General features: G+C 41.5%; 2 protein-coding genes across 7 annotated transcripts in view; both read right to left on the bottom strand.

Annotated features, from left to right (window-relative positions):
• The window catches only part of gab1 (GRB2-associated binding protein 1), a 50737-nt gene extending 39296 nt beyond the window's left edge, over positions 1–11441 (bottom strand). For all 6 annotated transcript variants that reach the window (XM_068726632.1, XM_068726633.1, XM_068726635.1 and 3 more), the window contains exons 1-2: positions 10962–11441; positions 10711–10841 (exon numbers count right to left, since the gene is read on the bottom strand). In XM_068726632.1, coding sequence (XP_068582733.1) covers positions 10711–10782 — 72 coding nt within the window. In that variant the 5' untranslated portion in view covers positions 10783–10841; positions 10962–11441. The remainder of the gene's footprint in view (positions 1–10710; positions 10842–10961) is intronic.
• Positions 11442–14093: 2652 nt separating this feature from the next.
• Positions 14094–23679, bottom strand: usp38 (ubiquitin specific peptidase 38). The gene is made up of 11 exons (XM_068727189.1): positions 23546–23679; positions 20810–21500; positions 19627–19762; positions 19399–19528; positions 19082–19183; positions 18527–18685; positions 18156–18349; positions 17944–18037; positions 17725–17831; positions 15993–17337; positions 14094–15336 (listed from the first exon to the last, which is right to left on the bottom strand). The coding sequence occupies exons 2-11, from the start codon at positions 21489–21491 to the stop codon at positions 15172–15174; spliced, it is 3114 nt and encodes a 1037-aa protein (XP_068583290.1). The 5' UTR covers positions 21492–21500; positions 23546–23679; the 3' UTR covers positions 14094–15171.
• Between the last annotated feature and the right edge of the window lie 782 nt (positions 23680–24461).

Below are 24461 nucleotides of genomic sequence, written 5' to 3'. Positions count from 1 at the left end.
CAAAGATGGTCGAGGTATTCCACAGGTTTTTTAGACACACCAGCAAGAAGTGTAAAGAGAAGAGCAGAGTGCCAGGGAAAGTTCAGACAACAGCCAAGAAAGGAGGTGGACAAGTGGAGGAGGTCCTCCACACTCTCGGCTTCCAATCAGACTAGAAACGAATACTCTCTGAGAGCGGGGGTCTGCTGCATCTGTGTCTCTCTCATAGTGTGTGTGTGTGTGTGTGTGTGTGTGTGTGTGTGTGTGTGTGTGTGTACATGTTTAACCATGTCCTCTGGCTTGAAGCCAGGCCGAAGATATCGGACAGCACCATAGTAACTGTAATGTAATCAGGGATGGTGGCCAGAACTGGACCGATGGTGAGCAGCAGAGAGCCATCCGTCTTTCTCGGACTATTAGTTTATTCTGAGGATGCTGAAGCAGATTTGTAAATCTAAATTAGATGATTGCATTCCAAATATTAAGAATAATTAATTACAATTAGACAAGTACAGCATTTTTTTTTTATTGAAGGCCTGTCTGAGTCACAGTAACTTGGGAAATTACACAGGTCAGTAGCAATATTTCGCATCTAGTCTCCAGGCTGACACCCCCGACACCCCCGACACCCCCCTAACTCAGCCGGTTCCTCATGCCGGGACAAACATGCACACGTATTGGTGCACCGCACCGCACGGAGCAAGGGACGAGGGGCAAAAACTACCATGACAGCAGTGGGCTATATTAAGGGGCTGCAGACACAGCGGCTGGGGTCAGATCACACAGCACCACATGACTAGAGTGCCAGCTGTGTGTGTGTGTGTGTGTGTGTGTGTGTGTGTGTGTGTGTGTGTGGGTGTGTGGGTGTGTGTGTGTGTGTGTGTATAATGACAGGTGAGCCTTTGGAGTTAAATGTGAACAGATAGTGTCGCACATATTTCTACCTTCAAAGGCTTCCCTCAAACGTGATCACTCTGATCGTCCAACATTCTGGAGAACTACACTTCTCCAAGGAAAACAACAGCAAACAACAGCAGTTCCCTGGGAAAGACTCATCTGTACAACCTTCTGGGAATTGTTTGATGCCCTGCCTCTTCAACTAGTAGTATTGACAGAGTGGAAATGTTCTCTTTTGACAGACATTTCAGACCAAAAAATAAATCCCAGTTAACAAGTAGATTACCCCACAAAGAGGACGTGTTTTTTTTTTTTAAAAGACCTAGGTCACAAGACAGCTGGCAGAAATGTCTTCTCTTTGTCAGACTAACTTTGGATCATAAACATCACATTCCTCAATCATTTTCCACTCCACGATTTGTAGCCCTGAGGGCAAGTTTACACTGATAACATCATTCAAAATGTATCTTGTGATGTCAAGTGTCCCTGCTGTTCAATTCAATACAGCTTTACAGATGCTTGTCATTTTAGAGCTGAAGCCAATACTCCATTAATCAAGTAGGCGATCAACAGGAACCATTTTGATTATCAATTGATTGCTGAAGTAAATTTTAAGTAAAAATTACAAAAATCTATTGGCTACAGCTTCCGTTTTGCTTCCAGATGTAAATATTATATTTCCTGGTTTTCTTACTTGTGATAGTGAACTTAATATATTTCAAATTTAAATAAAATCTAATTATGTAAAATATCCTTTTACAATCTTCTAACCGAGATCAAACAATTAATAGAGAATAAAAGCTTACTTAGTAGCTCAGTTTTAATGAGGCAAACCGCAACAGTAGCAAATAATAATAAATAATGAACAAAGCCAAACTTCTTCTCCGAGTGTTCTTATGAGAGAAGATGATTAAATGCAGCATGCGGATCTTCCGGGACAAAGATGCAATTCAATATTAGCATGCAATATATCTGATGTCTCTTTAAAACTAGTTGAGGGAGAGGCTGCATAAAAGCACAAACAGGTCAACCTCCAAACAAGGCAATTAGAGCTAATTGTTAAGTCATTCGTGACCATGTATGCACCTGTGAGACTCCACTGAGGAGGTGATAGTGGTCTCTATGAGTTTAGAGGGCCTCCTGTTGGTGAGAAGCAGCCTTTCAGAGTGAGACAACTGGCCACTGAGCTCACTTCTCTTGACTTCTTTGCTGAAGCTCATCGAGCGCCACATGCAGCCCTCAGCTCCTGCTCAACAGGTGCAGACTTCTGTGGTGATTGCAGCTACAGCGGCGATAAAGCTTAAAAGTTAAAATGTTACACTTAAAGAGTGTATGCGTCACCAATGGGCTTTCAAAGTATACAATTCTCCAGTGAGTCACTGATCACAAAGTGAGTCATCCTTTCGTGTCTAAGGGTATGTAACACCTAGAGAAACACAACTTTGTATGTAGCCTGGAGGCCAGCAACATCAGGTTCACCATCACTCTCCCTTTCATCCTCTTTTATTCACAGTTAGCTGCTGCAGCAAAAAGAGGGAGAGAAAGATAAAGATGAGGTGAAGAAGAAACAAAGGGTTTTGTGGAAGTAAAGTAGAGGATACAAGCACAGAAAAGAACAATATAAAGGAGGGAAGGATACAAAAAAAAGAGAGGAGGCGGGAGTTCAGGACCCCCTCCTCCTCCTCCTCCTCTTCCTCCTCCTCTCTTCACTCGCCATCTGGTAGCTATCAGCGTCTCACACAGGAAGGGGCGGCCATGCCTTGCTGGGGCGCCAGGGAGCGGCTCCTCTTCCCTCCCGTTGTTGCAGAATCAACAATCGGCCAGTGCATTGCACTGCATTGCAGTCAAACCCATCCTCGCCCGAGTTGAACGACCAGCAGCCCGGGACCAGGCGCTCACAGCCCAGCGAGACCAGCAGAGAGGTGCACAGAGCAGCCTCACATTCCTGCCGACTGAGCCTGCCAAGAAGCTCTGGGAACGGAAAGAAAGAGGGAGAGAACAGAGAGCAGCTCTCACAGGAGGCTGCTTTGAGAAGCACTCCAGCCGTCCTCATCCCGCTTGCTTTCTCCTCACCGTCCACAACAGTGATGACGAGGTCATCGATTGCCATTGTGCTACGTCACAGCCTGCATGTCCCCGCATACATATCTATAGGCATGCAACAGTAGTCCTGAAGAAGTTTCCCCTGCTTTCCGAGAATTCAGGGAATGCACATTATCATACATTTGGCCAACTTCTGTTGGTCCTTTTTTTTTTCTCTCAAAGCGACGCGCGCGCGCACACACACACACACACACACACACACACACACACACACACACACACACACACACACACACACACACACACACACACACACACACACACACACACACACACACACACACACACACACACACACAAATCTGATGGGAACAGAGATCCCTGCAGCCTTTCTGTCTGGTGAGTGTAGACCATCTTTGGCCATCTGTGTTCTCCTACCAGCCCTGTTTTATGTCCAGAACAGACTACAACTCTACTCTGGAAATAGAAAGCAGCCTTATGACACACACTATTTTTAACTGCCTGGTGTCATTAGCTGTAACAGTTGAAACATGAGACAATGTAAAGCAAGTATGTGAGACATTTGATTTCAGAAAGTACCCTCTTTAAATTGAATCTGTGTCACATCAATGTGTATGAAAACAGTCCTGATCAATCACAAACTGAAAAAAAACAAACACATGATCATGTGTACAGTTGGCCTCGCCAAATAGTTGAGAGGTTTCCGTCATCTGCATTTAATAATAGTTGCGCTTGAAACTGTTCGACCTGGCACGGCGACAAGCGACACAAAAGGATCATTTTACAACTCAGCAGAATCATAATCCAACAGAAACAAGTCGGTTCCCAAGATTCAAACAGGAAAAACCAAGTCTGCATGAGAACCAGTTCTCTTCAGCCGCACAGGAGAGTAAACAGCTGCACCAGGCAAAAAGAGACACATCTGTTTATAAAATGCTCCATATCGGCTCTGGCCTACCAATTCCATCCAACAATCTCAGAGCTCCAGTAAGGAGACAACTTAAGTGTAAAGAAGGATACAATAACAACAACAACGTAATTCAAACACCGTTTATGGAATTGTGCATAATCTGCACATACTGTAGCACCTGAAACACTCTGTTATGATGTACTAGTACAGATGTGTTTCAACCAATAACATACTTGTTACCTTAAAACGTGTGCAGGGAAGTATCTAAGTATCTAGTTTACATGACAAACAAGTGACGATCTGCTGTGAAAGGAACAGCATACGTGAGTAAAAGTGACCAAACTACCTGCATTGTTCTGATGCAGATGCTACTTACAACTGGTGATCATGTGGCAACAGAGACAACAAGGGAGACAATTGATGCATAAAACAATAAAAGCCGTGCGTGCGTTTTATAGAGCTCGATCATTTGTGCATGTGCATGAGCCTCATTTCCACTCCCACGGGCGGCCAGTAATTGACGTAGAAACGCCCTGAGTCACTCGTGTGTCACGGGGGAAAGAGTGGCACCAATGTAAATATGAAGAATGATAAAAACGCACCACTCATCAAGTTATTGAAAATGAAGCTTGTAAATGTTACAGATTTCTTCAGGGAAATTGGCAAAGAAACAAACATGTTTTACTACAAAACTACGTCTCTCACCGTGTGTCTCCTTATCGCTGAGCTCCTCTTATCATTTCACGCCTGGTCTGAAGTATGCGAGGTGCGCACAGTCTCACCACACATGCTTCTTTTATAAATAACTGTGTTTGTGGGAAATGGCGTATGCATGGTATTTGTGCATATGCATCCTTTTATACATAGATTTGTGGGACTCCGAAACAATGCTGCAAGGACCACAGAGAGACAATGAGCCATCCAAAATACACACATATGGTCGGCCATTCTTTACTTGATTGGAATGATATGTATCATTCATGTTTTCAAGACTCTCAGTACTGCTGTCACACAAAGATGGATGACACACAAATATAATGATGAAAACGGTGTAAAATAAAGACATAATCTCACTAATGTGAAGCTGCAAAACACTGGCGACATGTTTACCATGCGTCAACTGTCAGAGGGCTTTGCTCTCACTGGCTGTGTTGTTTTTGCGGCCGTGATGCAACAACATGATTTCAGGCTCACTGCCCTCTATAAATATCCAGAAGAAAAACTGAGACATAATCATTTTCACTTCTATTGTGTTTGGAAACAAAGACCTAAACACCAGTTTGGTTCATAAAAGCTTTTCAACTGAAAAGAAACGTAACCGGTGGGTTCAATCAAAGCTCAGCCGATTAAAATGAGAATCAAGCGGCTTTCACCTCGTTTGCGACTCATTACAGCATAACTTTTAGCTATTCGGCTACGTTGCAACTGATACGCCTATGTCTAACACAATAGACGATAGTCTGTGTCTGGGACAAAAGTGGGGCCGGTAGGGATAACTATTGTAGTAGCACAGATATGAATATTTAATGGATATTTGTTTGTAATGGACATTAAATAATTAATGGCACATGCAATCCATTTTCAAGCTGTGGCAGATCACACAACAGCAGTGCAGAGCCGAGTCGCTGTGGCAGCCAGGACACAGTCCAGTCATTTTTCAGTGTTAGCCTGAGAGGCTAATGCTGCACAAGTAGCCCTCTGTTGCATCCTGTTCCACTTGCTTGTTTTGTTTGTTTCTTCAAGCATGTGGGGGGGGCGGGAGTTAACAGAAAGTGAGCGTTTGTTCTCTGTTCCACTTGCTAAGCAGATTTAATGAATCCTCTACTTAATCAAAGAGCTATGCCTCTGTTTTCGTTTGCTTGCCCTGTCACATTAGTTAGCGTAAGCATTTCTCTTCACTTTGCAAGTGACAATTGCGTCCAATCAGACAGACATATGTAACAGCTCATGGCCACAGTATCGTATGCTGCTGTAAATGTGTTTTCCCTCAGCTGAGAGGACTCAAGACAAGCAAAGGGTTCATCCTCAATCTCCCTTTACAGCCATCAGATGAGGACCTCCAGGGTTCAATATTTTCCTTCTTCCGGTCTATGCCGCAGTCTTGTACCGCAGCGCTGAGGCCCTATTAAGGGCTGGACGAATACAACATAATCCTTATCTGTTTCTAGTGATTACATGCCAATGGACTGCAGGGATTAGAATGGTCCATCCATGTAGCTATGTGCAACGGGAGGAAAGAACCGAGGAGCTGCCCAGCTAAATCAGGGATAGGACATTTTTACATCTTCATCGCAGTTGTGATAAACTGAAAATATATATACAGGGTTCCCACTCTTCCCAGGACATTTTCAGTGATGATCTAGCTGGTGTGACAAACATACACTAATATGTTCCTCTCTGTGGAAGTCTGATTCAAAAGACATGCAGTCTATTTTGTTTCCCTCGTGTTTCCCAGGACATGTGGGAACCCTGATATATATATACAGTATATATATGAAGGGATAGACGGACAGACAGATAGATACATTATATATATATATATATATATATTACCATGTGGCAATGGACTGTCACACCTGTACTATCCCTTAACAGAGTGATGCTGAAAACAACCTTGGAGCGTCATCCCTCTAACTGGCATGAAGATATCATCCTCTAAGCTGTTCTTTTGAGTTTTGGGGGTTTTTTTTTACAAATGGACCTGGACAAAAAAAAAATTCACAGATCGAAAGGTACAAGAAATGAAAGAGGAACAGGAGAACCAGATGGAAACTGCAGTGTCAATGAAATGGAGAACCGCAGCGGATAGTTATGACAAACCCTGGCTGGGAAAAGTCCTACAAAAGCAATTTTTTTTTGGTTAGATACCATCATCCCCGAATGACACATTAATGGACAGGAAGTGTCCACTGTATCCCAGAGAATTTGGACTGAAACAACTAACTAATCAATTTCCAAGGCTGTGCCGTACATGCTGCATACATTCTGTTTGATATTGACCTAGTTATGTCAGAGACGGAAGAAAAACATCCGATTTCAATCTGTCACTCAGACACTGATCCTCGTCAATAAAACCTCACCTGATTGGTCAACATCAGGTTAAAGTGATGTTCAGGGGGTTTTAAATAATGCCTCCTCACACTTACTTGATTGGTTACAAATAGAGGCAGCATTTTCTAGCTTGTGTCAAGCCCCTGATGGTTGAGGCTGCTCAGACACAGGCAGGCTTGCTGAACTGCTTTCATCTTTGAGCTCCACCAATCAGCAGCAGAGCCTCGGGGGCAAACTTTGCCCTGAGTGGTAAATCAGGTAAGCAGGGGCCCCCCAGCTCCTGGTCTACTACTGCTCAGTCTGGAGATTTATGAAAGAGAGCTGAAAGCGGTTCATCGGGTTGAAAACGGTTCACCGACTGTAATCTGATTACCAGGAAAGGGTTATTCTTGCTTACTCAAATGGAGATCAAGAAGCTAGTGTATCATATGGTTCTAAGGCAAGTTGCTCATCTTCCAGGCAGCAACATGTGACTGTGAAATTATTTTACTTTTAACTTGTGTCTGACACACATAATGGCAAAGGAAGAAAAACAGTGTTACCAGCACCACCTTCTCCTCCCGGAGAGAGACACACCTGAATGGGTTGTAATAGATTTTTCATTCTGTTCTGATTTCAGATGCACCGGTAGTAATATCGGATATCGGCCCAAATTATATTTTGTTTAACATAATTAGGAAAGCAATGTTTAAGTCAAGCCTGATGCTGTCTTACACATAGAAGAATCACTTCCACACGGTGAGGCATACAGCTTATTAATTCTACACCGGTGTTGGCCCTGGTATTGGTATCGGGACTGAAGAAGTCGGATCAGTGCGTCCTTTGTTCTGATCTGAAATGTATGCGATTCCAGGCGAATACAGTTAGCTCACGAATACAACAGGAAACTTCGCCAAAAGACTTTGTCATGTGATTGCCATCAAATGCGACACAACTTACATTCAAATACCAAAACAATTCCTAGATTCCGCCCTACAGGTAGAGCCCACTAATCCTTTCCAGCCTGAAATCTCAATACTTCATTACCGGCTGCATGACTTCTATTTCAGAAAAGAATCAACTTCTCTGCGTATTTTGGGCATCGACTCAAAACAGCTGGTGGCTGGTTGCTACATAGGTAACGTTTGAACCCTCTGTCATACGCCAAAAAAAGAATAGTCAGCACTTCTGTGGATTACACAGCCTCATGTGACAAACCAGTATGACCGTTGACAGGATGGGAAACCTGGTCACCCACATTTTGGTTAATCAGTATTTTTAGATTTCATTCTATTTTAGGACGCTCGTCGGATTGCAAAAATAGGGATTTTTGAAATTTGAATATTCATTTGTGTATTAACTTTTGCTTTAGAAGGTACTAAAGGCAACAAATAATGTACATGTTCACCATGTGTGAAATACTATACAACTATACTATCTATAGTAAAATCTGACAATGATATAATGGCCATTCATTTCCCTTAAACAGCCCATAACATAAATCTTAAAGAAATATGATTCTTTTTTTTTTTTTTTTAAACAACTGTGAGCAATAGATTTACTGGGAGGACATATCTGCAATGAGATAATATGGGCCAATATAAGGGCATGGACTGGGCTCTACTGTAGAAACTTCTGTTGGTGAAGAAAGTTGAGTGAAAATCTACAGACAGAAACGTTATGCTTGATCCTCAGATACTAACATCACAAATATGTTGAGGAGAGATAAGGTTGGTACCGATTTTAGAGAGTCTGAGCCTGAGACATCCACCATAAACGACATCTAGAAAAGCAGTTTGTAATGTGATGGCTGTTGGGCCTACACTGTTTTTACATGCTCTCATGCAGACCGATGAATCGGGCAGGTGCAGCCAACTCTTTCTTAATACGTGTGCCACTACCTGTTATGATAAACCTAAGAACAATCTAGTCACAAACAGGAAGGAGCTGGTGGTGGTGTGGGTATCTAAAACTACCAACAAGTAGAAAGTGGTTTCTCGTGTTTAACGTATTTCTCATTATAGATAACGCTTGGTTTTCAGAGATTTTCTCAAGTGATGCAGAAGTTCTCATCAACACACACTGAACATCAGTGGCACCGCTGACACACAACAAATGGTTGATTCTTTCTTCGAGTGATAAGAAAGGATCAGCTGTGTGGGAAAACCACTCATAAAAGGCATACACTAAAACTGGAAGGATGCACACAATTAGTAAGTGAACCAGGATTTTAACTTCCTCCACATCTAAATCAGACTTTAATCTGTTATAAATGCGAGAAAACCCTGTGAAAATCCTGTCTTAAGGGCTAGATTTCAGCTTTAAAACCACTCCATTTGGACCTGTGGTTTCTGCAGAAACATCCCTCCACTCAAGTTGCGGGCCTCGTAATTCAAATATCAATAACAGAGATATCCACTGATCTACAGGGAACACATGTAGACTGGACAGCTAACGTGTGGTACTGAAGCTATTTGCTTTTGCATCACCGCTGCTGTCGGCTATAATATTTTTTCCCCCAAGTGCACAAAAAGAGAGCAGAAAGAATCTCACTGAAAACAGTGATAGCCCACCACCAGCGTGAAACATTAATGTCAGAGAAAGAGAAAGTTTTGTCCCCAGTAATTATGTATTACTTACTATTACTACTCATTCAATGTCACTGCAAGCTGTAACACTGAATGTGTGTGAAAGGGTATGAGGGATCAGTCAGTTCTGGGACAGTAAACATAATGATTATAGTAGCTCTGACAAACAACTTCACTCTGCATATCTGACAACTTTTCACAAACACTGTTTGAAATTCACAAGAATGGGCTCACTGGAAGTCTCCGCAGTTGTTTTGTAAATCATTTACTCCTTGGTGTGACCTTGTATGTCACAGACTTACGGCCCGCGGGCATTAGGGTGCCGGGGTGGCCCGTTAAACACTTTCTAATCCAACGATGAAAATGAGCTGATTCACAATGCAATGTTCTTGTACTGTTAATGTAAATGCGGTGCCAGAGTGCATACAATGCATCAAAATAAACTAATAGAACTTGCTTATACTTAAAAAGGGGAGGATCTGGTCCAGGTTAGTCTTGAGTGATTGCATGATGGAAGAAGTTCCAGCTGCGTTTAACGCGACATAAAGTCTTTCAAATGAAACCAATGCATTTACAACTAAAATGCATTCGCAGATTTTAAAATGCAATAAAATATCTAATTTATCCGTCATATAAGGCCGATTGTCAATCCGTGTGTCGAGTTAATTGAGTCAGTTAAATTGAAAATAAAGAATTTCAGAGATAAATATTGTTTGTTTACTAACCTGGCCATAAGTCATTATCCCTGATCTCCCACCTCTGACACAGGGAGTACTGACTGACTGTGTGGGCACAAGCACTGCTTCACAAGGTAATCTATGAATTGTGTTATTGGTCCAAGAAAAAAAATCAAATCCTCAAGAGGTAATGCTGTGAGATTGGAGCGCTGTGTGGTAGCATGAACTAGCTAATAAAGAGGCTGGCTCAAAAGAAAAAACCTTGGGTTTGACCCTAAACAACAACAACAACAACAACAACAACAACAACGATGGTGAGTTATAATGGTAAAGCTGCTCTGATTGTCACGGGAAAAACACAGAAAACTGTGTTTAGAGAAGTCACGACCTTTCCAGGTTCAGAAAATACCAAAACTTTTTTTTGTTGAAATGCACACAAGACGAGGCCTATACACGTCCGTCACAACCGTGCACGCGAAACGCGTCCAGGGAAGAGCTGGCACGTTTTGTGTGATAATAGGTGATGTTGTCACAATATAACAAATAGGATATAAAGCGCACTTACGTAACGTCTCAACTTTTTTTCAGGAGGAGACTTTCTCAACCACCCTGAACACACCACATCTCCTCCACTCATATCGGCTCCCTTCAGATTGCTGTTTGGCTTCGTTTGTTTTTGGGAGTGTCTTCTTGTACCTGGAAGGAAAAAAAACACGTTGGCACAAAGCTCAAACGGTGGAAATTGATATATAAAAAGTTCCGAGTGAAGTATTTTTGTGGGGGTTTGGGGGGGGGGGGGGGGGGGGGGATAAATACCGTCACTCCTTCGAAAGTCGACTCGCCGACCAGGCAGTTCTCTGAAATGCACAGACCAGATTTTCCACGAGTTGGGAGTCAAAAACACGGGTATATCCAGGGCTCGGGTTTAATATAAACCTCCGCGGCACCGCCTTTTGAACAAATATCAACGGTGACTTGTGTATTTTGTTCAAACTGGAACGCCGTGAGGGCAGAGAAAAAAAAGAAAGGCACAGGCAACTGGAAGTCGCTAAGTTTGTTGTTGTTATATGTAACGTCTCATGCTAATTCCCGTCAAAGTGGAGCGATTCCCAGTTGGCGAGATCAGATGTGAATGTCCCACAGTGTACCGGTGCATAGTGGTCGTTTCTGCGCAAATTAAAACAATCTTCACCGTAAACACTGTGGTTCCGCCGAGCTTCCTCACCAGTTTACTCCCATGGTTCCTTAATTGTGATTGACAGTGTGGCTCCGTCTTTCCCTAAACTCACCCTCCTCTGAAACATGGCGGTGTCAAGCTCACGGGCCTGACGGCAACAGAGCGGATGTTTATGGATTCCTTCAAAATAAATGTTTTGTCTCATCAAGAACGTTAGTTTGAAGGGCTCTATCGTACCGATTTTAACTTATTAAACTGACATGTTATGTGTACATTTTCTATGTTTTCTTTGTTAATTGATATTTGGCAGTCACAGTTATATATGCGCATTTGTCCAAACTTTCAGAGTCACCGCTCTCTATTATATTTGTTAAAAGCAGATGTTTAAATGAGACCAAATTAATTTTCACGCATGGATCATGATCTTGCTTCAAGGTAATATTCATGTTTAGAAAGCAAAACCACGCAAATCACATTCCTTCAACATCGTCCCTCAACGTTGGGAGATTTGTTTTGAAAGTTACTACCGGATGTCACGTTTTTGTAGCTCTGCGCGCTTAATTACTGTAGAGGACGAAATGGGGAGGCGGCGGCGTGCAGTGAAAACTATAAAGCTTCAAACATGGGACATGTAGTTCAACAATCCTTTGTGTTCCGTCCCAAAACACAACAAATGACTGTGGGGCGATTTGATAGATGCAACATGGTGTAACAGAGCCACGTGCACCTCTGGGTGATTACAAAAAGTGGACTCAGACAATTGCAGAGAAGACAAAGAAAGGACCCACCTCAGTCTGAACCGAAATGTCCCAAGGAATCATTGCACGTCTAAACTACATTATCCATAATGCGTGAAAAACTCCTTAGAAAGTCGTGTAACGTTAGTAGAATAGAAGGAAGGAAGACACTCGTTTACCTAGTCTAAGGTGTCATATTATGGCGTTTATCTTCTGTGGCATGAATTCTCATTGTTGTACACAGAGTACAACAGTTTAAATATGTATCAGATATTTAGTCTTTTTTTACTTGTTAACAATGCCTTGAAACTACAACTTATATCAGAGATATCTTTTGTCAGCATGTGATAATTTTTTTGAGCTGAATTATAAGATAGATAGATCAGTAGTTTTATAGGCTACTTTCAAACACCACAATGGTAGATAAAGGTTATATTTACAAGCATAATATTGATCTGATTTACCATATCTGATCAATATACAATACACAGCATCCACAACTGGTCTACTTCACAACAGCATAGACGTGGTCCCTGTAGACTCAGAATGGTATCCGAGGAATCGTATTGGAATGCCATTGTAATGGTGAACACTTCCCCCCAAAGGATGTTTCTTCTTAGTCTACGATTAATGACTTTGCAATTGCACATTACCTCTTTCAACAGTCGTGGTATTGATGCAGGAATAGGGAGCAGTTAAAGGATGTAGACACAATACACCAATTCCAGTTAATTAATTATGTTTCATGGTCGCCCACCATATATTTAGCACCATACAGTCCTTGGTACAACATTAATTAGCTTGTGTGCAACGTTCTGGATGCACCATGCTTCCTAAATGTGGCATGTTTGAGAGGCTGTGTATTTGTTTCTGTGAAGCTGTCTTTAATATTGTGTCTTGTTGCTTTACAGGTGCATACATCTTCAGTGTTTGTGTGCAGTGCAAAACTAATTTGTAATGACACCAGATGAACAGACCGGTTTGCTGTCAGTACATGCTAAATAAATGTGCGTACTGTATGCAATGTATGGCACTACAAAACCTATAACATTTTTCAAAATTATAAAATCCTATTATGACATTAAATTGAACAGAAGATAAATCAAATTGTTTTTCAACAAATGTGAGGTGAAAGGTGTAATGCTTTGGTTGAGAATCAGTGACTTTTTTTCTTCACATACCCGTTGAAAGATTTTGTGCTACAACAGTTTTTTCTCATATCAATTGCTAATTAGTATGGCACCTTTTTAAATCCTTTGCTGTTGCTTCATTACAACTATTGTTTGTTACAAGCTCATGGGAACAGGAAGTGATTGCATGTGATTCCCCAGTTCCTTTTTCAGACACTGCTTACTCACTTCCATTTATCCAAAAAATATTTTGCAGTCGAAGCAAAAAAGATGATACATGTGCTTGTTTTGATGAATTATGCAACAATGTACACTCCTGTTTTTTTTTTTAAATCAACAAAGTTGCTTACACAATAAAAAGCTGCATGCTTTGGAGTGGGATTATTGAGGTTAGTAGTGTCAATAACTTATATTTTGAAGCATCTATTTAATTAAAAATATGTATTATTTGCAAATCCATCTTGTCACACTTAGATCTAGAAGAAAACTGGCATTAGTGTTGAAAAGTCTCTATATATTTTAAGAAGAAATATAAATTATGTACAGTGGGTGATCATCCCATAAAAAAACAAGATGTAGTACTAGAGATGGCTCCTTGTGGTTAATATATTCTAGTGGAAATATGACAAGTAAGGTCATGCAGACATTGAGGTATGCTTGAGCATAACACTCATAATTTGTGTTTTTTTTTCACATTTCCAGATAAATTAGTCATGTCAGCTCAACTGAGTATTTAATAATTGCCTTTCATCTTCATAATTTCTTTTCTTTTTTAAACATTTCTATTGTCATGTTAGCCATTACATTTACAGTTACATCCTCAACATCTGACCACCTCTTTGCCAACATACCTCTTTAAATAACTTTATAAACAACCTGCCTGGTTAAGTAAGACAATACAACGTAAACGGGTTTGTTTTTACTGTAGGACAGGTGAAGCCAATATGAATATTAACACAGTACAGCTGAGGTGTGTATCCCGACAAATTCCTCTTCAAAAATCTGCATTAAATATATCAAATAGGCACATAAAATCAGCATGAACACCAAAGTCTCCCTGAATGATCAACTCAGAGGAATACATTAAAATATGCTGTCAAACGGTTAACTGTTATCAAATATGTTTAAAACACCACCCATTAGTCAGCATTAAATATTCATGTTGAAAATGCCTTTATCGTGCAGATTACCCAAATGTAGTATTCAATGGTCCACACTGTTTTGTATTCCATGATGATGATATTTTTCAGTCATATGTACATTTATTGCATGGGATATGAAACCTGTAAAACACAGCAAAGCACACGTCAAAAAAGATCCAAATATCATGAAAATCAGAGGACAGCTCGTGAAGAAAAGCTGCATGCAAATCAGAAAAATACACAAAGTTGGTGAGCTGTATGTTCAGAAATATGACAAATCAAAAAAAAAAGTCTGTTTATCTTACAGTTGAATGCTTTCTTCTGTACTGTGCACTGCACATGCATGTATTCGCATACATTTGTATGTGTGTGTGGTAATATTATAAACAAGCCAGATAACATGAGCATGTTCTAGACTCAACCAGTATCACATGTTTATCAATGTATGCAATCGTCTATCATTACTGTCATTATCAATTCATTTAAGGGAGAGAACACATTTGCACCAATAAGTATCATCTATCTCAAGTTTTGAAATTGGGAATTTTAATGAAAGATTACAATGTTGAGATCACAAAAAAAAAATCTAAATAAATAAAATACAATCAAATAATAAGAGTGAAACAGTGGTATAGAAAATATTTTAGTAAGAACAAAAACAACTGTAGTATCAGAATCAGCGCAGACACTGTGTGTGTGTGTGTGTGTGTGTGTGTGTGTGTGTGTGTGTGTTACATCATTTCAGTGCTCTTTTCAGGGGGTTATATGCACATCTATGGTATGATCAGTTCTCGACTCTTTCAGTGCCAGTTCATCTGGTTTCCTGCAGCATATTTCCCTTCAGAAGACCAGTCGACTAATGGTATTGAAGCCCCCTCCCCCTCCCCCTCCACCAGATGGGCCGCAGCTCCCTGGTGGGTTATTGTCATCTGAACCGTTGGGCCTGAATGAGCAGGAGGATGACGGGGCCTGGAGAGCCTGGGTCCGAGCACTGAGCTCCTGCTCCTGTTGACAGCGTGGAGGAAAGAGAAATGTGTCTGCGTTAGATCAAAAATATAGAAATATATATGAGGTATGCCAAAGAGCTAATTTGGCACCGCTGTAGTTCAATTTGACAGAGTTATTCAGAGCTGTCACTTAATATTATTACAGCACCCTCTAGAGGTGATTTACTTTACTCACTTATACGAGAGTGCACTAGAAAGTCTACACAACACAGTTCAATGACTCGTGAAATTACACCTCATGTCTTGTAACAGGACAGTTCAGATTTGGCTTCAACTTCAGTCCAAAAAAAAAAGAAAAAAAAAAAAAATCCTATACTCTCTTAGTCTTCTGTAAAAGTATGGTCTGTTTTCACTCAGCCTCTCTCCACCTGAGAGAGTCTTGTACAGCCCTCGACTTTCATAATAACGTCACGCTTAGAGGGGTTAGTGGTAATGATGTTACGCGTCAAATGCATGTGAAGCATGAAAAATAAGCACAGTGGTTTCACCCAAAATATCCGATGAACCTCTTAGCAGCAGATTAAATACTTGCTCTAATGCTAATCACTTCACACTTGGCTAGCATTAATTGGTGGAATTCATAGGGAGGGACACAATGCCTGTATGTGGGAGAAGTATGTTTTTTTTTTTGTTGTTGGGTTCACCCCCACATACCTGTAAATACAGCTTGTTGTCCTTGATTATAGCATCCAGTAGTTCTTTCTGCAGGGGAGGCTCAACGCTCAACCTCATTCCATTTGCCATCAGTCCCCCATTTATGTTCTGCCCCGGTAGCTCCTGCTTCCGGTACATGAGCACATACGCCGTGTCCTTGGGGAAGCGATTTGTAATGTTCTGCACTGACTGGAAGGACGTGAATGTCACTCTGCTGTCGTTGAACAGCAGCCAATCCCTGGCCTCCTGGCCGCTATTAGGCGCCACGTCTCCTTGTTCAGGTGGAATAGAGAGAGCGGAGCAAGCGGAGAGGCTACACTCAGGGTTGCCTTTCCCCAAATCCTCCTTGATGGCAAAGTGGTTGGATGGATGCTGTGCTCCATCTGCTCCATTAATGTTGTGACCGTAAGAATAGTAGTGGCCACTCTCCGACGATATCCCAGAATGCATCACCACCGAGCTGAGGACATAGGGCACCGACTGGACTGACATCTCGCCGCCTCTATTTATCTGCTCTGCTCCAGCTATTCTCTCCGTCTCCTCTTCCTCCTCGTCCTTTTGGGACGGTTTGAGCTTCTTTGCCAGATTCTCACTGCTCTCGGGCGAATCCACTTGCAGAGGAGAAGAGGTACAAGAGGAACATTGTGTAGGCATTAAAGGGGCGTGTACAGGAAGTCTCATGAGTGGCGGGATGGTGACGTTGTCCAATATCTTCCTCCGGACGTGGCATTTGGCATCATATGAGAATCGCAGCAGGGTGAGGATCAAGTATTCAGGTGCTGACACCACTTTCATGGTCCTCTCTGCCCGCTGGAGGGAGCTACACTTCTCACAGAAATAGGCATTCTCTTCGTCCAGGATCTCTGGAGCTAGGAAGTAGTTCACCAAGTCAGGCACAGACAGGAGAGGCTCATTAGTCACTGGCACAAAATGGACATTGCTAGCTGCTGCTTTGGCCGAGCCCGGCTCAGGAATTTCACTGCCGCCATTGACGGATCCCTGACAGAGAACCTTGGGTTCCTCAGAGGGCCCCTCGGGCTGAGGGCCGCCCTGAGAGGCAGAAGGACAGAAGGCCAAAGAGAGGTCTGTGAAAGGCTCTTCTTTCTCAGAGATGCCATTGCACTGCATACAGCGAATACCTGTGATCAGCTTCCCCCCAAACGCCCGTTCTATCAAAGTCCTCCCGTCATCCTCGGGTTTGATTTCCGCTGGAGCCGAAGACGACTCCTCGCCGTTCTCTGGAGAAGTCGGACCCGCTGGGTCTTTGCTGCTTGTGTCAACGGGGGGGGCAACCTTTGGCTTAACCGATTCCAGGACTTGAAGTGTTTTCTCCTCTTCGTGCAACCTTGGGATCAGGAGACAAGGGGCACTCAACATGAGAGGAGAAAATACAACTGCAATATTGATTTAAATGTGTGCCGCTGCTGTGACAGTAGTGTACCAGATCAACCCCTCAGTCACGGCAATTAGTTTGAAAGAAAACTATCAGAAAACCACAACCATGCTCACTCAACACTCTAAATGCGTTATGCCTTCTTAATAGCAAAAGCTTCTTTCCAGTTTGCATTTAGTCACACAAAAATGTTGCACTAACATTGCATAATGTTGCCTCATGTCATTTGGCAAAGGGCAACAATAAAGGAAAAAAAAAAAATTTTGTAACTCAAGTTGAAACATTAACTTGACACAATCCAACTATGATTCACCTAATGTGCTTGGAGAGCGACCGTACCTGTCCAGAAGAAAGCGAAGGTACTCAGAACAGTCCTGCTGAGAGCCAGCATTGAACCAGGGAGGCCGAGATACTTCCAAGAAGTTTTTGGGAGCGTATGCTGCCCTCTGCAGGAAACAGACAGGCACCACAGAGTTCGTTGTGTCATCAACCGTTGTTGTCATTAATAATAAAACCTCTCTCTCTCTATATATATCTATTACACAGGACAAGACTAACCTGAGTGTGTGCAAGGAAAGCAAAGAGCAGCTGGAGCTTTTTCATTAGTGTGTTGGAACCATTTAGATGTAATGATAAAACATGCCGCCTGAAACTGTGAAGAAAACATAAAGGTTAACTACACTCAAGACTGTCTGTAATTTATGCGTTATGTTTCAGTAAACAAAAATGCAACAAGTATGCGTGTGGGTTTTTTTGCATACACAACTCACTCTGTGGCCATGAAGAGGGTCTGGATGATGCTGTTCAGGAAGCAGGTGTTCCCCAGGTTGACCAGGCCAGTTTTGCCGGTCTCAGACTTTCCAACTTGCCTCAGAGGACCTGAGGCGAATGAGTTGGATTGGGACGTCCAGGCACTTTGATTCAACACCAGCTTGATCTTCTCCTCTCCGGGTTTTGGGAGATCCTGAGAAGAGACATTTAAAATATTAGATAGAGAGCACACTTAAGAAGATGACAATTAAAGTCTTAACGCTTTTCATTATTTATGCAATGTAATAAATATCCTTCCAAGTTAACTGGTTAGCAACATTTTCTTAAATACCTATATACATGAAAACATATATATAATATGCTCTTTTACCTTGATGGCCTCTAGTATGTGGTCATAGAGGTCAGGGAAGCCGGAATACTGGTACATCATGCAATGTATGAGCTCAGTGAACTGCAGCAAGAACGCTTTGCTGGTGGGGAGACCGTCTGTCCTCAGAGACTGGACCAGATGCACCACATGTGGAACAACCTGGGACGGTGAGGGATAAAGATAAGACACAAACGTTGAGGACACTGTGGTGCTGGAAGGTGCCGCTAATATTAATCATAGAAACATGCAGCACGGTCAGCCAGAGGGTAGTTGCCCATCGGGAACCCCACAGAGGGTTCAGTCTCATTTGCTGAGTATTTTGGAGAATATATACGTTTTTATATACTAATGAAATTGTCCAGCTCAAGGGCCATTGCTCGACGTTTAAGTGCTTCACACATCATTAGGGGGAGAGCGCTGCCGAGCCTGGGGTTCTGGGAAAAGAAGTCTATGCGGCTTTGAAGTTGTTTAAGCCAGAAGAGAAGAAAATGAGAAAACCAATCGAGTGGCCGTATGAGAGGGAAATGGGCTGTGAGGAGGCAGGAGTTCCCGTACCAAATGGAAGGCTTCAGGAGAGTGCTGGAAACTCAGCAGCATGTGGGAGAGCACAGCTAGCGCTCCCTGCCGCACAATGGGGTACCACAGACGACTGAATACCTACGGGTTAAAAAAAAAAAAATTGCCATCAATACATTTATACAGCCCTGGGTAATATATCTTAAAGGAAAAAAATGCTGCAATCCAGCTTAATTATTAATGCAGTCTAACATCTGTGTAGCTTATTTTTTTTTTTTTTTTTAATGCATGCAATTTATGACTGGCTTCTTCCAGAGGCCCATAACAAATCAAAATGACAAGTTCCCACTACAAACCAGTTCAATTTTAAGCAGAGTGACGTCTATGAGGATAGTGAACTTCTGAACTGCAGCCAGCCCCTTCAGTAGAGCGATGACCCAGGTATCAACATGTTGGGCCAGAGGCCAAGAAAGCCAGTCAATCATCCTATAGATAGAGAGAAGCATACGGAGTGAGAGCAATGTGCAAACACACAGTTAAGTTATGGCAACTTTGATCTCGGATGATTAAATGTGAGAGGTAACCTGCAGAGTGCTTTCGTCATGCTCGCATCTTTGACATTGTGGTCCGTGGTGAGACTCTTGATGAGCACCGTGATCATCTGGACGGGGATGTGCTGCACCAGGCTGGCCAGAGCAATGGAAGGGTCAAAGGAGGGGTCTGCAGAAGATCAATCACAGTAGAGGTGGTACATAACTACAAATTTGATTAATGTAAAACTTTTAGACCAACATTTACCGGAGTACCTTTTGATATAATGCAGTGCAACACCACCACAAACTAAGGCCTTAGATTTAAAGTATATTTAAACTTTATTTAAAGTAGGCCTGAATAAAATATCTAAATTGCTCTGCAGCTGAATAGCTCTGCATTAACAAAATATATCCTGCATCACAGCTTTCCTTTGATGATTTCCTGTAATATTTGTATACACAGTGTTTGTGTAACATCTGGGAAGAGGAGTGTGGATCCATTGATTTGTTAGCAGGACAGGATTTTGACACCAGCATTTTAGAAGCACAGCGCTGCCTGAAAAATGGAACTGAAAACGAGGCGGCGATCTTTTGACCCAAAGCGGCTCTGCTTGCATCGCTCACTGAAGCTGCTGCCTGCTGTTTGTTACTTTGTGCTGCTCACTATATTAGTATTCTGAACTCAACTACATCTTCACAGCTAACGCTTCAATATTTACCCTCGACGAAAATGCACACCTTGAAGGTTTGTTTTTTTTTGCTCCAGGGATCGCTCCAAGCAATGTCATGTGTGAAGTGAGGCCATTACCTCGAAAACGAAAATAATCAGCGAGCCAATAATACTGAATGGATGAACATCAGCCAACCTTTTCAAATGAGAGAACTAAAGGATCAAAGTCAGCTTTTGGCAGGGCCCTGAAAAACCAAATCAAACAAGGTAACTGTTCCTAGGTGTTCCATCATGTGCTAACAACTCTGGAATTACTGCCAAGATTTATGGAGGGAGAGTTATAAGTCATGGTCCCATGCTGTCAAATGCAAATATTGTTTTTTCATTACTGGTAGACAGACATTTATAAATCTATGAATAAATCCGTAAGCTTCTTAAGAACATCTGTACCTAATTCCACGTGTCCCTAAACTTAACCTACAGAAAAGTAATGGCTGTTTTTGCGCTATGTATTATAGACATTTTGGAAGGAACAAAGAAAAGGAAGGACAGAAGGAGTCTTACCTGTGGAAGAGATAATAGCAAACACTTCCTGCAGCGAGGGAAGCAGTGTGGCTGGATCAGCCTTCCAGATGTTTTGCAGCAGGGTGCTAACCTTCGTCACCTGACCTACATACTCTCTCAGCTCCCGTTCTTGGCTGGCGAAGCAGTGGAAGTAACTGATGGTCCTCACCAGCTGCTGGCAGAACAAAACGCCCGACTTATCCCTCGGGATGCACTGCACAAAGTCGGACAGCAAAGTGCTCAGGTGGGCACAAAGAGCTGGCTCAGGACGCTCACACACCATCCTCAAAACCTCCACCTGAACCACGGTGAAGATCTCAAGCACAGAGGGGCAGCTGATGAGCAGCCGCAGGCAGCAGTGAATGTAGTCTATTATGGCTGGGTCTTTGCGGTCCAGCTGGACATAGCCCTGCTGGAGAAGACCGAGGACAAAGTCTTTACTGAAGAAACGCTCGAACTCTGGGCGGTGGTAACGCGCGTAGGCTTCCAAAACCTGGAAGCCGATCTGCCTCTGAAAGGCATCTTCACCAAGCAAGATGAGGCGGGTGGTGAGGGTAAACAACGCCTGACACTGCTCCTCTGTCACCTCTTTCTCTGCCGCTTCCACTACCTTCTTCACAATGGCCCTCTTCACTGGAACGGAGTGATCGGAGCTCACGAGGCCCTCCAAAATCTTGTCCATGATGACGGTCTACAGAAGGCAAATGAGGAGATAATTAGCTGACACTTATACATAACCGTAAAATAAATATCACAGTTTATGCTATAGTTCTAATGACTTTACGTATCAAAATACTCCTGTCCATTCCTCCATAGGTCCTTTTTCACAGAGGATATTTTGACATGTCACAGTAAGAAAAGGACAGATGTAAATAAAATGAACGACAGCTGAATTCCATTTAGCTGCTTCAGTTTCAGAGTCCTGGTAATGTAGATGCAGGCTCACTGTCACTGCTTACAGGGGTATTAGATTGGTAGTATTATGTCTGTTGTGGTAAAAAAAAAGCCCATAAGTACATAGGGTCCTTTCTACCAGTCTAGAGTCCACACATTGTCCGCATTCATTGAGTGCACAGACTGTGAGCATTGAATAGGTAAACAATGTGTACTCAGTGGTAATGTGTTGCAACTGAAATGTAGAGCCTGTAGACTTTACTGGGGTGTGACTATTGAGGCGAAAAAGGTGTTTTATATCATGTGACAAGATTATAAAGTATCACACAATGTAATTACAGGTTTTAGCGTACAGCTATGCTGTGCAGAGGACAGGAACATTTAAAAAAATATAACACCAAAACAGCAACTCATTTCAATTACTAAATTTAAGGAACAAATAAGAAACTAAAAGACTATTTTCATTTTGTTTTAAAATCAATTTTACACATACAAAAAAATAGAAGGAAATGGCCAACATGTTTTTTTTTTTTAATTCAGCCATCAAACACAATACAATAAATATAGCCAATATACAAACTAGTATACAATATGACTGAAAAGCCATAAACATAATGAGTCAATATATATATATGCCTATCTTACGTTCTTATCAATTAAGCTACCCTCGAGAATATAAAAAAATATAAATAAATATATTTCATTCACACTTATAGTGTTATAAACAATCGTTTTGAAAATCAAAAGTTAGTTAGACATTCCTACATTTATGTTTGCATTGTTCCATAATTTAACCCCAACAGTAGAAAAACAACTCCTTTTAATCCCTTTTTGAACGGTAAACTTACAAACATCTCTCAAATCATATTTACAAACTTTACAAACAATGGATTTGTGTGATCATATTAACTAGCCATATCCATAATAGGTATAGCTTGTTATTGTAACGAGAAATGTATAATGGGTTGACCTCCACACAATAATGTGAAAGATTAACGTAATAACATTAGTTTCCTCCAACTAACAGTACACAACCTAAATAGAATTAATCTACAATGATATGAAATAGATAAAAAGTAGAACATCCTTACAACTGAGAAGCCGGAGACAGAAAATGGTTTGCTTGAAAAATGACATTGTTGTAGATTCCTTTTGTTTTGTTTTTGTCATCTATTTTTTTTGCAAAAAAGCTAAATAGGTTGTTAATTACAAAGACCTCATATTATATTAAAAGTAACCTAAACACAGGATGAGTTTATTTTACAATAGCAATTGTCTTCCTTGAAAAACGTAAGCAGATGTAATATTTGTAAGGATTCTATCACGCGATTTTTGTCCAAATTTTTATCATCGTCTTCTTTTAGGGGGGGGGGGGGCGGTTAGGGTACAATATGTTGTTTTTGTATTTGTCCTTTCTTTTTTATGTCCTCAGTCCAAAATCCATTAGCTATCTGCCGTACCACAGAAACCATTAACGTTAGACTACACATATCAAACATAAAATGACTTCACATCGGATGTTTCCTCCGTTATCTCAACGCTATTTGTGCTCCTGTGTGGATACAGGCGGCTAGCTTGCTAACGCTAGCTGTAACGTTACCCATTATTTATTTGCGTCCTGCAGCTAAAACATGGCTTTACTAGTCAAATATAAACAGCTGGAGCCCGTTCCGCCGCTCCAAACCAACAGTTGTTACTAAAATAATTCGACAACAACAACAAAAAAAGGACAAAGCAACCAACCAGGCCTACACGTTAGCTAGGCAACGTTAGGTTCCTCTGACTTAGCATAAATACGGTCGTGTATTTGCGCAATACAGAAGCTTCACGATCTGTGCTTACCCAAATAAAGCATGTCAACAATGTCCAAACCGAATATCTTCAGTTGTCGGTAGATGTTAACCGTCTTTTGACAGAAAAAACTATGTTATTTTGGTTCATTTGATCGCTCAAAAATCAGCTGATTACCCTTCCGACGACGTCATTCCTATGGACAGAGAAGTTGGTAGGACCCTTGTGTGAAGCGATTTTCGTCTTCAACATTGCCTGTGACGCAGTTGGTACATTTTAGTGATAAGATCATGAGTGGTTCCCTTGCAAAATATGTTTTTGAACATGTTGAACCACAGATTATATTTTTTTCAAATTATCTTAAAGACATGTGGGTACTACTGAGCCGTTTCTGTACAGTTGACATGCTGCCTTCAAATACCCCTTGTTAACCTCCACTTTAGATTGGAGGTCCCGGGCGAAGTTGGATTTTCGTCGAAAACAAATTGTCTATCAACGAACGTTAATTGGTGCATAACAATAAACACAGTGTAACAGTATAAGACATTATTTGAAAAAACAATAAAATATGGTATCGCAATCACAAAACTATACCACCATTACTCTGCTGTTTGTTTGTTTAAATCTTTGGACTACTGTTTAGTTAGTTCATTTAATATTATTCGATTTTATTGATTGTATATACTGTGCATTTGATATTAGCATTTTATATTTTTACACGTTATTATTTAATAATCTAACAATGATCTCCCGCTTCAACAGAATGTGTTTGGTGTTTCCTTTGGCTTAGTTGTTAGTGAAACAAAATAGCTGTCATTTCTATATGTGTGTGTGTGTGTGTGTGTGTGTGTGTGTGTGTGTGTGTGTGTGTGCACTGCCTAGAAAGTAGTTGTCACAATTATAGAATTATATCAATATGATGCTTGTATGATATACTGCATGTACATATGTAGGCTTGAAAGACGTG

This window comes from Cebidichthys violaceus, unplaced genomic scaffold, assembly GCF_023349555.1.
Source record: "Cebidichthys violaceus isolate CVI_PGR_0920_01 unplaced genomic scaffold, fCebVio1.0.p SCAF_4, whole genome shotgun sequence".
In the NCBI taxonomy this organism is placed as follows: domain Eukaryota; kingdom Metazoa; phylum Chordata; class Actinopteri; order Perciformes; family Stichaeidae; genus Cebidichthys; species Cebidichthys violaceus.
This window is presented reverse-complemented; position numbering and strand designations above follow the sequence as displayed.

What these genes read in the sequence shown, in the direction of transcription:
- usp38 (XM_068727189.1), bottom strand. Translation starts at nt 21,491, where the DNA reads ATGGACAAGATTTTGGAGGGCCTCGTGAGCTCCGATCACTCCGTTCCA. An exon ending in CTCCTGAAGCCTTCCATTTG is followed by an intron (nt 18,686 to 19,081) that starts GTACGGGAACTC and finishes TCACCGTCCCAG; the next exon opens with GTTGTTCCACATGTGGTGCA. An exon ending in CTTTCCTTGCACACACTCAG is followed by an intron (nt 17,832 to 17,943) that starts GTTAGTCTTGTC and finishes TGTTTCCTGCAG; the next exon opens with AGGGCAGCATACGCTCCCAA.